The sequence below is a fragment of the Eschscholzia californica genome, unplaced genomic scaffold (assembly GCF_041429995.1).
Source record: "Eschscholzia californica isolate CP2 unplaced genomic scaffold, dmEscCali1.0.p SCAF_4, whole genome shotgun sequence".
Classification (NCBI taxonomy): domain Eukaryota; kingdom Viridiplantae; phylum Streptophyta; class Magnoliopsida; order Ranunculales; family Papaveraceae; genus Eschscholzia; species Eschscholzia californica.
In genome coordinates, this window is record NW_028238461.1 from 53760188 (window position 1) to 53777022 (window position 16835).

The following is a 16835-nucleotide window of genomic DNA, read 5'->3' on the forward strand; positions in this document are numbered from 1 at the left end:
ATAGGTTTTGTTCTTGACGAGAGCTTCACGGGCCTACCAAAAAGATCTTCGCACTTACTAAAACTTGAGTGTACACCTAAATTCCAGACTCGAGACATTCTCGTGAAGGATGTGGAACTTTCACTTTAAACAAGACATAATCGTATAAACAACAAGAGTTATCGGTAGGTTGCAACATTTGTTGTAGACATAAATTGTAGCAGGACCAAAGTTCATATTTTCTCAATCAGCAAAAGAAAATCTATATAACAAGTACAGTATATGTTTAAAATGTTTCTTCCTATCACCTCTCTTACGGGGCGGTGACTTTCAACTGAAATACTAATTTACATGTAAATTTTGGTAGTGTATGATACAGGTTGAAACAAGCTCTCAAGTATAACTAATTTCGTCTAGAAGATCATTGAATATCGATTCTTCCAATTCAAGTCCCACACATTCAGACTCAAATTGAAGGTTCATCCATCCATCCACTTTAGCCAGATCTCGGGTCACGATATAATCCATTGAAAGATCATCTCCTGGTTGTGATTTCAGGTTCCAACTAATGTTTGACCATACCTCTTCAAGAACATGATGTCCGATAGGCATAGGACGAGTCAAAGAATTGCAGGACAATGGCCTCGGACAGTAAGTGAATGATCGCTCATACACTTCTAATAGTGTCTCATTAATGGTATCAAATAGAAGCTGGTGATTATAAGAGCTGCTGCTGGTCTCTTCTTCAATGCTGACGCTGACGCTGTCTTGTTTGTTCGGTGAGAGGCATTCCATTTCTTCGAACAAAGAAGGATCTAAAGGTTGATCAGGCGAATGCCAAGTTCCTAAGTACTTATTTCCGAGGAACCCTGATAGCTTCAGCATATCTTTTACATATTTGAAGTCAGCTTCATCCTTCTTATCGACATTTATTAAGTGCACAGTATCGGGTGATCTCAGAATCACGTCAGCAGATTCAAAACCTGGCTGATCTTGGCAATGACCTGTTACCATTTAATAAAATCAATGAAATTGTTACTTTTAAACATTTTGCCCCAAAAGCACAAAAACATGGGAAAATAATATGCTAGACTGATAAGTGCCATCTCCATTTGCAACTAAAGCTAAGAACTGCTATGTTTGAAACTTGAAAGGATTTTCTAATCCTAAAGAAACTGTGTCAACATAGCTTATCTTAGACCTCGAAAGGTCCAAACTATTGTAGTCCGTCAGGGAAGTTTGACGACACTAACATTCATAAATACGTGTGAGTGGTACTGGGAATTAAATGCTGAAGATATGACAATAAATCTTTACCTTCTGAGATAGGAAACATTCCGGGGCTAATGAGTGCACCGTCTTGAGAAGAAAAGTCAAAAACAGATATTGGACTGGCTTCTATCAGCTTACTACTACTTGAGTTGTTTGCAAGAATTTCCTGCTCATTTTGAGAAAAAGAAGTACACTCAACCATTGTCTCATCTAGATGGTCACTTGTCTCGCTTTCACCCACTTCAGCAATTCCATTACACTCAGTATCATGTAACAAACGCATATGATCTGTTTTGAATGGACTACTATCATCTAATCCTATTGAGCTTTCTTGATTTCTACTTTCTGCAGTATCATGTAACAATCGCATATGACCTGATGAATCTTGTTCCTTACAAGTAAGGCTTTCATTATCTTTATTACTGTTAACAAGAAACCATGTCGGCTTCCCTGAGAAAAATGCATCAGGTGTGACCTCAAATTGAAGAGAACGGAAACACTCGAGATCAGGTAGAGAGAGGATCCTTCCCAAGGAGTTCCGGGCACGATTAAGTTGTATAGGCCCCTCTTCACTTGGCATGTCAGTTGATTGATTTTTGGCTTCTGTATTGTAGGTAGACTCAAACAACTGAGCATATCTATCCAGAGATTCATTCAGAGATGCTGTCCTTCTCATGCCGCAGTTCCTGCTCTGGCGAGGGTTAGGAGCAGCTCTCTCGCACTCGGTACTGCTTTTCGAACTGTCTTTACTATCTACATCAATTGGAGACTCCTTTGACTGTCTATGCATCCATCTTTTAGCACTCCTAGAAAACTTACGTCCATATGGAACTCTATGAAAGATCGAATCCATCAAAATTCGGTAGCGCTCCTTTCTGCTCTCTTTGATTGCATGCCTTATCTTATACCTAATATCCCTGAATCTATGACCCCTCTTTTTCAACTCGTTGGTTAAACCTGGAGAAAGATCATTCTTTCTCACAGTATCGCTAACTTCCACACTTCCTTGATCCGGCTTTAGAATGCTATCTGCAAACTTTTCAGACACTAACTGTGTACTTTTTTTGTAGCTATCCTCTGCACACTCATTTGTCCTAAAAGTAGAAGGTATATCGTCAGTCTTCTCCAAAGTCCCCTGTAATTGTCCATTTATCTTGGCTTTGAGCTTGAACTTCATAATTTTTCCCTCTGTCAGACTGGTTAGAGGGAATGTTCCTGACCTTTTTAAGCCTCTCCTTCCATTGGAGGCCCACGGGCCATGGATATGATGGGCTAAAGCATAATCTGGGTCCTGTAGGATTTTCAGAAACAACGATTTTTTTTCAGTAAATATCTCTAGAGCATCGAGAAACTCCTTTGATGGGCAAACAGCTACATCTCTAAGGACCTCCATATCGCTCAATGCCTTCTGCTTTAAAAAGGGTTCCCGGATTGCTTTTTCGCTCTCAGTTACCAGTCTCTTGAGCTCCTCCATCTGTCCAGGCCCTAAACTTTTCAAGGTACCAATGGTATGACACACCTCACAACGATTATCAAACGGAAGGTTCATGTGAACCAAGTTCGATGTGCTGAAAGAAGTAATGGAAGCGTCTTGGTTGAGATCAGTTATTGGACTGTCACCATCTATCCTTAGTTCATCGGGTAAATGTCGATATGAAGGTTGCAGATGATGGAAGGAATTAGTTCGCAATAATCGTGAAGGGCGTGATATACTCCTGTGCTTGTGGTCGCCATGTTTAGACATCGCATCAGCAAACAGTTTTCTCATCCGGACTTTTCCAGATTTTTTCTTAGTCGGACTCGACCCTGACATCTTTTCTTCAATCTGTAAGATTATAAATTGAAAGAATTCACTGTCATTTATCGCGGCTTTTGCATGACAGTCAGAAAATAGATAAAGGAGTGAAACACAAAAAAGTGGAACTGGCAAATGTATTTCTCTTTTATTGAACTTGTACTATAAAATAACTTGGTAACTCACCAGGACTTTATCTACTCCATGATGCAAGGATTCTTGTGCTTCATCACCAGTATCAAGGACATCTATCAGGAGGAGAAAATGATAATAATCAAATAAAGCATGTGAGACTGAATAAGAGGTACTCAGTGCTTTAATTGTGTCAAAACGTGTTATAGGGCTGTGCCGTATAACCCTTCAGCTTCAAGGCTTCAAAATCTATTTTCCCTCTCGAGTCTTGAGACATCCAAAGCTCTCATAACTTTAACCTTTAAAGTGTCGTCACAAGAGTTTTTTTGTTCGTTTTTTTTTTAAAATGTCAGCATACTATAAGGCGTATGACTCTGTGTCTAGAACCCTTGACCTAGAGGGTGGAAACCAACTTGGTAACTACTATAACCAGAGGTTGTTGACATCGTGACAAGAGATATTATTGCGAAGGCGAAATTGCAAACTGTTGTAAAATTATAAGATACGAAATTACAAATATAGAAGCGTGAAATGGAAAGAGAAGCTTACCTTCGTCACGTCTTCCACCACTATGTCTCCGGTGGGGAAGCATCTTTTTGACAGTATGCCATTGATGGAAATTAAGAATATGAAGTATTCCCCACATACAACCAGGATGAGGTTTGCTCTTAAATGTCAAAGTACAATAATCCCCGTCAAATTCCTCTTCCATATATCATTACAAAATCCCCTTTGAATCGGCCCAACCAACAAAACAAATTCAGATATCACATGCTAGAGTGCCCAATTTTTTGGGCATTTTAATGCCCAGCTGATGTGGAATCACTAAAAGACAAGGTTTTTTCAAAGTTTGACTACGGTGGGGACCGCTTTTATTTCTAAATGAGGAAATATGTCACCCTCTAAGTTTACCAATTTCTAAGTCACTTTATATATCCTGAGATAAACAATCACATAATCGAAATCTTCATTCTTCAATCTCTAAAAATATCACCTGTTTTATAATGTTTCTCAAATAACAGTTTGATTTTATATATAAGAAAAACGGAAATGTTGAAGAATACGTTAGACGATTCAAAATTGATGAAGGATTAACAACTTCTGATTTGTGTTTCCAATTAATTGAAATGTAACAGTTCCATTATTCATCTAAACTTCTCTTCACAATTAAAGCCGAACAAAATGAAAACATAAACAGAGCAAATATTCTTTTAAGAAACAATCTTATAATCAAACAAACATAATTTCAATTACAACATTAATGAATTCCGATCGATCAAAATAACAACAGAAATTAACAACGGGAAAAAAAATGATTTACCTGTATTGGCTGCAAATTTGTTGATAAGGAAAAAAAAAAAATTGGCGACGATGGAAGAATTCCCGGTGATCGGGAGGATCCGTTAAATTTTTAAGATTGCAGAAAAATTAGGGTTACGATGTGTTTGAAAGAGAGAGGTGAGAAGGATGGGAAGAAAATGACAGATGTTGGTTTGAGAAAGGAGAAAAGGAATTAAATAGAATAAAATCCAATCCCGAAAAATTCGGTAGGTTTGTTTGTCGTTCTAGTTTACGTCGGTCTGCGAAATTCGCTCGTACTTTCTCGCTTTCATTCGTTTGTTAATGGCTATCTCCCTCAAACTCAATCGTGTTGGTTGTTTAGAGAGAGAGAGAGAGAGGTTGAGAAGCCGTTGAAATCATGCATGTCTAACTTGCGCGGAAGGGGACAACAAATAACGCCACAACCTAAACGGAGCGAGTGAATTGGGATGGGGACCAACCCCAACATGTACTTGGTGTGTAGATAGATAGATATCTGCACCTAAGAGAGATAAATTCCACACTAGTTCATAGCTTTTCTCTGTCTCACCCATTCTTCTAATGAATTCAATCCATCTGAATCCAATAGAAATTTGATTTATATTAAGGATTCAAATGTAACTAGAATTTTTTTAAACGAGAAATTCTATTCATCTCTCCATTTTGATTTTTTCCCCAGCCCTCCGCTGATGTGATCACATATCACTTGAGTGTAGAGTAATTGGAGATAGAAGGAGAAAATATAATCCAGTGATATGTCGCCACATCAGCGAAGGATTGGAAGAGGGACCAAAATGGAGAAATTAATAGAATTTTAAAAAATGTGACTTAAGTGAATTTAGATTTAAAGTGAGATCTCAAATTCAACTTAAGAAAGAAAACTATCAGGTTGTCCAATAGAAAGACCAAAATCAACCCCTTCGGGCTTCCTAAGCCAACAAATAAGATTAATTATTTATTATTTTCGCTATTTGAATCAATGTTCCAAAAGATATATCACAATGAAACAACCGTTAATTGAAGCATGTCCCTCCCTGTATAGGGGTGGCAATTTGGTCCGAACCGGTGGGTTTTTTTCCAAACCCGCCCCTAATGGGACGGGTTTTACCGCCCCGTTAATTAAACGGTTCGGGTATGGTATGAAGTTAAAAAAACTAATCGGGTTCGGGGCGGGTTTGGTATTAGATAGTAAACTCCGCCCCGAACCGATTAGTATGTTATATATTAGTATATGTTTTATTTAAGGTTACGTTTCTAAAACTTTAATCTATATTATCAATTTAATTATTTTATGTTTTATATTATTTAAGTAGTTGTAATGTTTATGATTGATAAACTCAAAGTCTTACAAAATTTTGTTAACAATTGTTATGTTAATTCAAACAAAAATAACTTTTGCGAAACAAAATACTTTGAACCCGACCCGGCCCGACTCGTTTTATATTAAACGGGGCGGGGCGGTAATGGTTTAGCAATTTTTAAGTGGGATGGTAATGGTAATTGAATATCTACCCCGATTAGTTATTGGGACGGTTATGGTAAAACCCGTTTACTAACGGGACGGAGTTGGGAAGGGGATGAACCGTCCCAAACCCGCCCCGTTGACATCCCTATCCCTGTAGGGTCCAACTTACAAGCATGTCCTCCAGCTTGTAGCTCTCACGACTGAAATTAAAGCCACAACGCGTAAACCTTCTCGAAACTAGAGGTCTCCCAACCAACTCGAGACTATGTCCACTATCTCTCAAGAGAAACAGACAAATCTAAAGATGAGCATCCGTCAAAACGCAACTTCAACTGAAACCACCACTTAGAAACTTGAAATAATTCAAACCATTTGTTTTTAATCTAATAGCTGGTAAGCTTAATTATTGTCCCCAATTTTACACAAAAGTTTAATTTAATCGCTACCTCTCGTCAATTGATTGATCCCACTTGGTTTAAAAGTAATTGGTAATATTATATATTGAGTTAGTCGCATGGATAAATTTACTGGCGTAAGCTTTTTATACCCTAGATAAATGTAGAACCGTAAGAATATGAAAGTCCCAACATTCCTAAGGATGTCTTGGATATCACTTATTTCCATGAGAAGTAATGGTACCAAAAAAACACATTTACATTTATGTTGTCAAAGTGATATTTTTAGCCTTTGTAATTTTGATAACAAAATGGTAAAAATGTTAATTAGAAAATATAAAAGTAGATGTTTGTTAATATAAGATTCTAAATTTTATGATGTTAATTTAGAAGATACAAATATCTTTTCGACGATAAAAAGGTAACAATGTCATTTTACCGACCTAAGGTAGAATTAATGCAGACTAAAAAAAACAAGAGGTAGAATACCTTTCGGTACCAAGGAAGACATATATATTATTGTGATAATGTGAGGGAAAATTAGTTGTTTGGCGATAGAGGTAAAAATGTTAGTTTGACATAATAAGGGTAAAAATGTAATTCACTCGCATAAGGGTGCAAATATCATTTTTTTTTTTTTTTTTTTTTTTGTTAAGGGTGCAAATATCATTTTAGTTATATAAAAGTAACAATATTATTTGGTAACATAAGAGAACAAAATGTCATCTTTAAAAACCTAAGGTAAAAATGTCATTTTTACAACCAAACAACCAAAGGTCAAAAGTGTCATTTTGACAACATAAGAGTAAGTAAAAACTCTTAATTCTACCCCATATTAAAATACATAAAAACGTGATTATTATATTCGTGTCAATTAAATAACAAAATTATATTATTTCACGAAATAACAAATAAAACGAAGTCGTACTTTCTGATATCAATTACAACTTAAATAAACTTGAAATATCAAGATAAATATCTAATAATATCCTAAATAAATATCTGCAATAGACCAATAACAATCAGACGAACTTTTAAATATCTATGTAATTAACTTTAAATAAAAAGAAAGGGTATAACTGTCAAACATAAACAACCACTTAACGTGTGTTTTTTTATAATTGACTATGATCTACAATTGTCAATGGTATTGATAAATAAAAGATGTGATAAACACGATAACCGCCTAATTTAAACTCTTACAAAGACCAACTAAACTATGGTTTAAAAGTCAACTTCGTTATTTATACTTTAATAACCAAAGTTCAATAAACTATAAAATCCACCACCTGTGAGAATTGAACCTGCTAAGATTTTAAGTTTCAATTTATTTATTTTTTATTTATGTCAACATCGATCAACCGTGGTTAGGGAGGTCCCTTTTTAATCTAATCGAGACAATATACATGAAAGGATTTTGTACTGTTGCAAAATAAAAGCACTTTCCGGGTCGGACCCACCACAATTGGGTGGTCCATTTAATCTTTACAGATGTCTCACCAAGTTGATTAAAATACATAAAGGTTTGGACTATGGTTACAGCCAAGCAACACCTATCTTCTCCCGCACGTGTCATCTTTAACCTCCAGCTTCCCCATAATATATAATACGTCACGTTTTACTGTAGTAAAAGAGCTACGCTAACTCAGCAAGGACCTATTCTTAGCTGTACTTTTACGTGGCAGATTAAGAAACTGCGACAATTTACTTTGATGAAATATCGTTTTGATGAGACATTTCTGTCCTCCCATAACTCATCGGTAGTTCCTGTCGTACTCCGATCTGAGCAAGATAGTCAGACTAAAGTTAAAGATCATGGGCCACCCAAAGAATAGCCATTGGGAGTAAAGGCATAATGTGTGTTCTAGCAGATAGTTCGGTAATCTCAACCATGAAAGATAAATTTAAGAAATGTAATTTTAGTCATCCCAGAAAAGTTTGAAAAGTAGAACTTCTCTAGTGTAACACCCAGAAAAGTATGAATTAAGATCCTTTTCCTTAGGTGACACTATTGAGATTCTCAATTCGAAATACTTCTCCAGTGCAACTCTCAAAAAACTCAACACATTTACTCTTACTTTTTATTTTAATACTCGTAGGTGAAATGATGATGTGAGTCAATTAAGATACAACAATAAATGTCGAGTATCTCAACTTCTATTGGTGCCACATCATATTGAGATTCATATTCGATGTTGCATTAGAGAGTGATTTTTGTTAGAACCTCACGTAATTCTGAATGTCAGTTTGAATTTTTTCTTGAAAAAATAACAATTTGTATTAGAGTTAATTCCTATATGGCCCCCTACTTTGTGACCAACTTCCTTTATGTCCCCCTTTTTTTCGTAAATTAAATTATGGCCCCCTATTTTCAGGTAAATGTCATTACTACCCTTCTTAATCCTAAATTTAAAACATTAAGAAAAATTATTTCCACCTCACCCCTCTCATCTCTCCCTACACCTCACCCCTCTCTCTCTCTCTCTCCAACTCACCTCTCCCTACACCTCACCCTCTCTCTCTCTCTCCAACTCACCCCTTTCTTCTCCGGCAAGGTGGCCGGCAATTTTCCGGCCGGCCACCTTCAAAGCTATAAAAAAAAAAAAAAAAAATCTCTCTCCTCTCTCTCTCTAATTTTTTTTTTTTTTTTTTTTAAAATCTCTCCACTCTCTCTCTCTCTCTAAAACTCCGGCGAATTTCCCTTCGCCGGAGTTTTAGAGAGAGAGAGAGTGGAGAGATTTAAAAAAAAAAAAAATTTAGAGAGAGAGAATTTTTTTTTTTTTTTAAGGTTTGAAGGTGGCCGGCCGGAAAATTTTCTGGCCGGCTACCTTTGCCGGAGAAGAAAGGGGTGAGTTGGAGAGAGAGAGAGAGGTGAGGTGTAGGGAGAGATGAGGTGGAGAGAGAGAGGGGTGAGGTGGAAATAATTTTTTTTTAATGTTTTAAATTTAGGATTAAGAAGGGTAGTAATGACATTTACCTGAAAATAGGGGGTCATAATTGAATTTACGAAAAAAATGAGGCCCTAAAGAAAGCTGGTCACAAAGTAGGGGGCCATATAGGAATTAACTCTTTGTATTAAAAAATGTACACAAAGTACAATTAAAATATGAAGTGTGTTGTAAAGTAATCTCACATCGGTGGTGACACAGACATAATGTTCCTCTTAAGAGGTAAACCACCTCTACCCCCTCTTAAGAGGCAAACCACCTTTTTCTATTGAGCTTTTTAAAACGGCCAGCCCCAAAAATATCACACCCGATTAGTCCTCATCATACTATAATTGTTAGAGTTTACTGTTTACACTAAAAAAACCACACCAATAATTAAGAGAAATAATTAATGAGTAGGTAATCCCGATAAACTTAAGATTAATAAATAATTAAAAGAAAAAAAGCTGAAATATACGTAGGTAATAGGAAATGAAAGAGGAAAAGAATATTCAATCATCATGATCATTGTCACCAAGGTCTTCATCAACTGTCTACCATTCAATTTTCTCTCTCTTTCTCTCTCTACACTTCCTTTACTTCATCATCCACACTCTCACTCCCTCACAAGAAAGAGAGAGTGAGAAAGAAAAAAAGAATGGGGACACATTCCTTTCCCCATTTTACCCTAATCTTCTTCTTCTTCATTTCATCTTCTCTTTCCATAATCTTCCCTTCCCCAATCTTCTCCCTTAACATAACTTCAATTCTTTCCACATTTCCCGATCTATCTGATTTCAATAATCTCCTTATCAATACCTCCGTCGCTCAAGATCTGACCCAACGTTCATCTGTCACTCTCCTTGTCGTCCCAAATAAATTCCTTCGTTCCTCCTCCGATCTGACCCACCATTCCAACATCGCCGATGTCCTTCGCTACCATGTTTTACTTCAGTACCTTTCTTGGCCTGAACTTCGTCAGATTCCGGTCACCGGTAAACTCATCACTACCCTTTATCAAACAACAGGTCGAGCAAATAGTAATCTTGGTTCTGTAAATATTACACGAAATCCCATTGATGGTACTATTTATGTTCGTTCCCCTGTTTCTTATTCACCATTAAATGTTACCCTTATCTCTTTGATTAAAACCCTTCCTTATAATGTGAGCATTTTTACTGTTAATTCACTTTTAATTCCTTATGGGTTTGATTTAATGGCATCAGAAAATCGACCCCCATTAGGTTTAAACATAACAAAGCATTTGCTTGATGGTCATAACTTCAATGTTGCTGCATCAATGTTAATGGCGTCTGGTGTTTCAGATGAATTTGAAAGAGATGAAGGTGGAGCTGGTATAACAATATTTGTACCAACTGATGATGCATTTTCAGATCTACCCATAACTGAAAGATTACAATCATTACCAGCTGATAGCAAAGCTGTGATTTTGAAATTTCATGTTTTACATTCATATTATCCATTAGGTTCATTAGAATCAATTGTGAATCCTGTTCAACCAACATTAGCAACAGAGGATATTGGAGCTGGTAGATTTACTTTGAATATAAGTAGAGCTAATGGATCAGTAATAATTGATTCAGGTTTAGTTCAAGCTTCAATTACACAAACTGTTTTTGATGAAAACCCAGTTGCTATTTTTGCTGTTTCAAGGGTTTTATTACCAAGAGAGATTTTTGGGAGAGGAGGATTATTACCTCCTCCTCCCACCACCATGAATCAAAATAATTATGGAGCTCAACCACCACAAGTTTCATTATCACCTGATAATAATTCACCTGCTGGGTTAGAAAGTCCATCTTCAACTCATCTTTCTTCTTCTTCATCTCCAACTGGGTTCAGTGACAATGGCAAATCAAGCAAGGTCATTAATGGCAGAACCAGATTCTCATTCATTTTTTCAACTATCTGTATAGGTTTGTATTTAATTCTATGAGATTATCATTTATCTTCTAGTACAGTATTTAATTTCTTCATCAAGTTTTTTTTTTTTTTGGGGTTCTGGGTTGTGAATCATTTGATAATGTTATAATAGGGGAAATTGAATTTTTTTTAGCTGTAAAGAAACAGCAATTTTTTAATGATTTTTCTTCTGGGTGGGTAGGTATTAAAGAAGAAGAAGCTAAGTGAGAGTATATAGTACTAGTAGAGTATTAATTTGGTTTCATCAGTATAATTTGAGAAAATCTCAACAAAAAAAAAAAGTATAATTTGAGAAAAAGAAATAAAACCATTTTTTTTCTGCCCTGTTTGGTGTTAAAGAAGTTGAAATTGGGTATTTGCTTTGTAAGTTTGAATGATTGAAAGTAAAAAGATTCATCTTTCCCATACTTGTATTGGACTTGTGAACAGATAATTTTCCATTTAGGGGTTCTCTCTCTCTGTCTCTCTGCAATAATAATCAGACATAAAGGGAAATTGGATAAAAAGCACAAAGGATGTCTCTTTTTTCTTCCAATTTTTTAGTCTATCATTACTTGTTTGTTTTTCAATCCATGGACCAGCTGTGTGTGTCGACAACTGTGATAATGTCATCGACTTTTTTTTTTTTTTTGTTGAAATAGTTAGGAAAATAACCTAATTAACTTGTTCAGGAATATGAAGATAAACGATGTGAATGTAAAAGCAGAGACACCAAGATTATTTAACGTGACAAAAAACCCCTCCAAGATAGAAGGTAAAAACCCACGGGACCTAGTCCAGAAATCTTCCACTATAATTAAATAATGGGTTACACAATTCTTCAAGATGTGTAGAAACACCCTTGGACAACTCTTCATCAAACCTATGGTGGATAAACTGAACAAAGAAACAAAGAAATAAAATCTCTTACTCCTTAGGATTTGACCAAATCCTAGATTACTAAAGGTTGAAAAAGATAACCACAAACTAAATTGCTTCACAAGATTAATAATCTTCTTTTCTTCAAACCAATATTCTGCTCTTTCAATCTCTCTTGAAAGAACCACTTCAGAAATCTCTCTTTCTCTGACTTCTCTTTGTTCTGGAAGTTGTTGTGTATAATCTCTTCCATTTCATTCCCTTTTATAATGATAAATAGGGAGGTTTACCAAAAGAAATAGGAATTCCTTTTTAGGCTTGAAAAAATAGAAACTTCTATTTTTTTTCCCCAAACAAGGAATAAGGGAAATCCTATTCCAACTAGGAGTCCTTTTATTATAAGGAGGGACCCCAACAAACTCCCCCTCCCGACTTATGAAGAGGGACCTACCATCCCCAAACCTGCAACACTGCTACATAGCTCATGTTTACCTTTGGGTAATGGTTTTGTCATCATATCTGAACCATTGTCGTCAGTATGGATTTTCTCGATCTTCAACACCTTTTCTTCAAGAACATCTTGGATCCACTGGTATCTCACATTTATATGCTTGGACTTGGAATGGAAACTAGAATTCTTACTGAGGTGGATGGCACTCTGACTGTCGCAATGAATAACATAATTATCTTGTTTCATACCAAGTTCTTCTAACAGTCTCTTCATCCATAACATCTCCTTGCAACATTCTGTAATGGCAATATATTCTGCCTCTGTAGTAGATAAAGCTACACACTTTTGTAATTTAGATTGCCACGACACTGCTCCCCCTGAAAATGTAAATAGGTAGCCTGATGTGGACCTTTTAGAGTCTACATCTCCTGCCATGTCTGCATCTGTGTAACCGACTAATACTGGCTTATCATTACCAAAACATATACGAGCTTTAGACGTACCTCTAAGATACTTCAGAATCCACTTCACTGCTAACCAATGCTCTTTGCCTGGATTAGCAAGAAATCTGCTTACTACTCCAACTGCAAATGCAATGTTCGGTCTTGTACACACCATTGCATACATCAAGCTTCCTACAGCTGAAGCATAAGGAATTTTCTCCATTTCTTCTTTCTCACTTCTAGTTGATGGACACTGATCACGAGTCAACTTGAAGTGACTGGTTAATGGACAACTCACTGGTTTTGTTTTGTCCATATTGAACCTTTCTAGAACCTTCTCGATGTAACTTTCTTGTGATAGCCAAAGTTTTCCAGCTTTTCTATCACGAGAGATATCATGCCAAGAATTTGTTTTGCTGGACCCAAGTCTTTCATATCGAAATACTTGTTTAGTTCCTTCTTTAACCTGCTAATTTTATTAGCATCCTGACCAACAATCAACATATCATCAACATAGAGTAGAAGTATAATCAAATCTCCATCAGGAAATTTATGAACGAAAACACAATGATCTGAAGCCGTCCTGTGATACCCTTGATCCTTCATGAATGATTCAAACTTTTTGTACCACTGTCTTGGTGCTTGTTTCAGTCCATATAAACTCTTCTCTAACTTACAAACCAAGTGTTCCTTACCTTTAACTTCAAACCCTGTTGGTTGTTCCATATACACATCTTCCTCCAAGTCACCATGAAGGAAAGCGGTCTTGACATCTAGTTGTTCAATTTCTAGGTTCATACTTGCAGCCAATCCCAATACTAACCGTATAGAGGACATCTTCACCACTGGAGAGAAAATCTCATCAAAATCATTACCCTGCTTCTGCCCAAATCCTTTCACCACTAGGCGTGCCTTATACCGTGGTTGTGAATTTCTTTCTTCGGTTTTGATTTTGAAAACCCACTTATTTTTAAGAATTTTCTTATTATTAGGTTTTTCAACCAACTTAAAAGTGTTGTTCTTATGCAATGATTCAATCTCATCTTGCATAGCTTTCAACCACTCCTTCTTGTGTTCGTCATCTATGGCTTCTTCATAACACTGTGGTTCTACACTATCTGTAACCATCACATACTCGTGTGGAGGATACTTGGTAGATGGTGTTCCCTCTCTAGTCGATCTTCTCAATTCAGCTGGTGGTTCATGTTGAACTTCCATTCCTTGCTCAACATCATCACCCATAGGAACATCTTCATGAGCTTCATCTTCATGATTTTGTTCTTCACCTGCATTATCATGCATAACCTTAGAAGAGATATGTGGATCTAGATCAATGAGATCATTACTATGATTCTCATGCTTCTCAACTTTCCCGAAGTCCTTAATAGTTTGATTTTCAAGAAAGACCACATCTCTACTTCTAATAATCTTCTTATCGACTGGATCCTATAACCTGTATCCGAATTTCTCATCTGCATACCCTAAAAAGATGCATTGCTTGGCTTTATCATCAAGCTTTGCTCTTTGATCTTTAGGTATATGCACAAAAGCCCTGCAACCAAACACCCTTAAGTGTTCATAACTGACTTCTTTCCCAGCCCACACTCTCTCAACTACATCTCCATCTAATGGTGCTGAAGGTGATAAATTGATCAGATAACATGCAGTACGCGTTGCTTCACCCCAGAAACTTTTAGGCAACTTAGCTTCTGAGAGCATACATCTGATCATCTCCACAGTAGTGCGATTCATGCGTTCTGCTACACCATTTTGTTGTGGAGTTTTGGGAACTGTCTGTTCATGTCGAATACCATGGGTTTTGGAATACTCTTCAAACGACCCGATGTATTCTCCTCCATTGTCAGTGCGAATGCACTTCAATGGTTTTCCTGTCTCCCGTTTTACCATGTTGTGGAAATTCTTGAAAACTGCAAGTACCTGATCTTTGGTCTTTATGGCATATGCCCAAACTTTCCTGGAAGCATCATCTATAAAAGTAACGAAATACAAAGCACCACCAAGTGTTTTGACCTTTAAGGGTCCACAAACGTCAGAATAAACGAGTTCCAAAACACTGGATTTTCTTTCAGATGCATTCCTTTGAAAGGATACTCTATGTTGCTTTCCTACTAAACAATGAGAACAAGTGTTTAAATTTATACCTTTTATGTTCGGTAAGTCTTGTCGTTTAGCAAGGATTTGAAGTCCTTTCTCGCTCATGTGCCCGAGTCTTCTATGCCAAAGATCAGTGGAAGAATCTTTTTCAACTGCATTCAATTCTCCTTTACACAGTTTTACTTGAGTCCTGTATAAAGTACAACACTTCTTCCCTCTTGCTATCACCATTGACCCTTTTGTAAGCTTCCACTTTCCATCACCAAAGTGACTGTGGTACCCTTCACCATCTAATACTCCGGTAGAGATTAGGTTATATCGAAGATCTGGTATATGCCTCACATTCTTAAGAATCAATGTACTCCCTGCTCGTCTCAATTTTCACTTCTCCGATTCCTACGATTTTTGAGAAACCTAAGTTTCCCATTCTGACTTTGCCAAGGTCACCAGTTCTGTAAGAGTTAAAGAAATCCTTACATGGAATAGCATGATACGAAGCACCTGAGTCAACCAACCATGTTGTTTCTGGTTCTGACTCAGCCATACTTAAGCAAGTGTCTCCACAACCTGAGAGTAAGATAATGTCATCACCTGAGGCAACTGCCGCAACATTATCTTGTTTTTCATCATCCTTTTTATTTTCCTTCTTTGGTTTCCTGCAATCACTCTTGTAATGACCCATTTTTCCACAACCAAAACATCTAACTTCTTTCTTTGGTTTTGATCTTCCCCTTGACTTATCACGGTTATGAGGTTTTCTACTTTTACCTCTCCCCCGTCTTTCTGTAACAAGTGCCTCTGAATGAGACTCGTCTGACGATGATTTCCTTCTTGTTTCTTCATTCAACAAACTACCTGTTACGTGATTCATACGCATTATGCCATCAGGAGCAGAATTGCTAAGAGACACCACCAATGTCTCCCAACTATCTGGTAAAGAATTTAGAAGAAGTAAGGCCTGCAACTCATCATCCAAAACTAACTTCATTGCAGAAAGCTGATTTACTAGACTTTTCATCTCATTCAAGTGTTGAGCAATTGAGGTTCCTTCTTTATATTGTAATTTTCCTAGCTTTCTGAACAAGTAAGCCTTTTTGGCAGCTGTCTTCTGATCATACAATTCTTCTAATTTCCTCCATAGACTAAAAGCGGAAGTCTCCGTCGATACATGATGAAAAACATTGGGTTTTACCCATTGTCGAATAAATCCAACAACCTTACGATCTAATACCCTCCAGTCTTCTTCATCTATCTTCATCGGTTTTGTACCGTGATTTTCAATGGGTGCAGCTAGGTCTTTGCAGTATAACAAATCTTCCATTGTTGCTTTCCACATCAAGTAGTTTTCTCCATCTAAACTAATCATTCGATTAGTATTCACTTCCATATTTCTGAACAATAAATCCAACCTTAGCTCTGATACCACTTGTTAGGAAAATAACCTAATTAACTTGTTCAGGAATATGAAGATAAACGATGTGAATGTAAAAGCAGAGACACCAAGATTATTTAACGTGGCAAAAAACCCCTCCAAGATAGAAGGTAAAACACCACAGGACCTAGTCAAGAAATCTTCCACTATAATTAAATAATGGGTTACACAATTCTTCAAGATGTGTAGAAACACCCTTGGACAACTCTTCACAAAACCTATGGTGGATAAACTGAACAAAGAAACAAAGAAATAAAATCTCTTACTCCTTAGGATTTGACCAAATCCTAGATTACTAAAGGTTGAA

General features: G+C 36.6%; 1 protein-coding gene and 1 pseudogene across 4 annotated transcripts; one reads left to right on the forward strand and one right to left on the reverse strand.

The window, feature by feature from the left end:
* Positions 1-194: 194 nt before the first annotated feature.
* LOC147546181 (uncharacterized) lies at positions 195-5072 on the reverse strand. 3 transcript variants are annotated; one of them, XM_086673309.1, is made up of 6 exons: positions 4500-4883; positions 4106-4172; positions 3728-3952; positions 3233-3294; positions 1297-3076; positions 195-983 (listed from the first exon to the last, which is right to left on the reverse strand). In XM_086673309.1, exons 3-6 carry the CDS (start codon positions 3888-3890, stop codon positions 373-375), a joined length of 2616 nt encoding a protein of 871 aa, XP_086529435.1. In that variant the 5' UTR covers positions 3891-3952; positions 4106-4172; positions 4500-4883; the 3' UTR covers positions 195-372. The 3 variants fall into 3 exon arrangements, with proteins under 3 accessions (XP_086529435.1, XP_086529434.1, XP_086529436.1); XM_086673308.1 differs by lacking the exon at positions 4106-4172 and having other exon boundaries at positions 4500-5072; XM_086673310.1 differs by lacking the exon at positions 4106-4172 and having other exon boundaries at positions 3728-3908; positions 4500-5067.
* A 4632-nt stretch (positions 5073-9704) lies between these two features.
* LOC147546182 (fasciclin-like arabinogalactan protein 4 pseudogene) lies at positions 9705-11387 on the forward strand (annotated as a pseudogene). Its single transcript, XR_015223775.1, has one exon. The product of XR_015223775.1 is annotated as a fasciclin-like arabinogalactan protein 4 pseudogene (transcript).
* The last annotated feature ends 5448 nt before the right edge of the window (positions 11388-16835 follow it).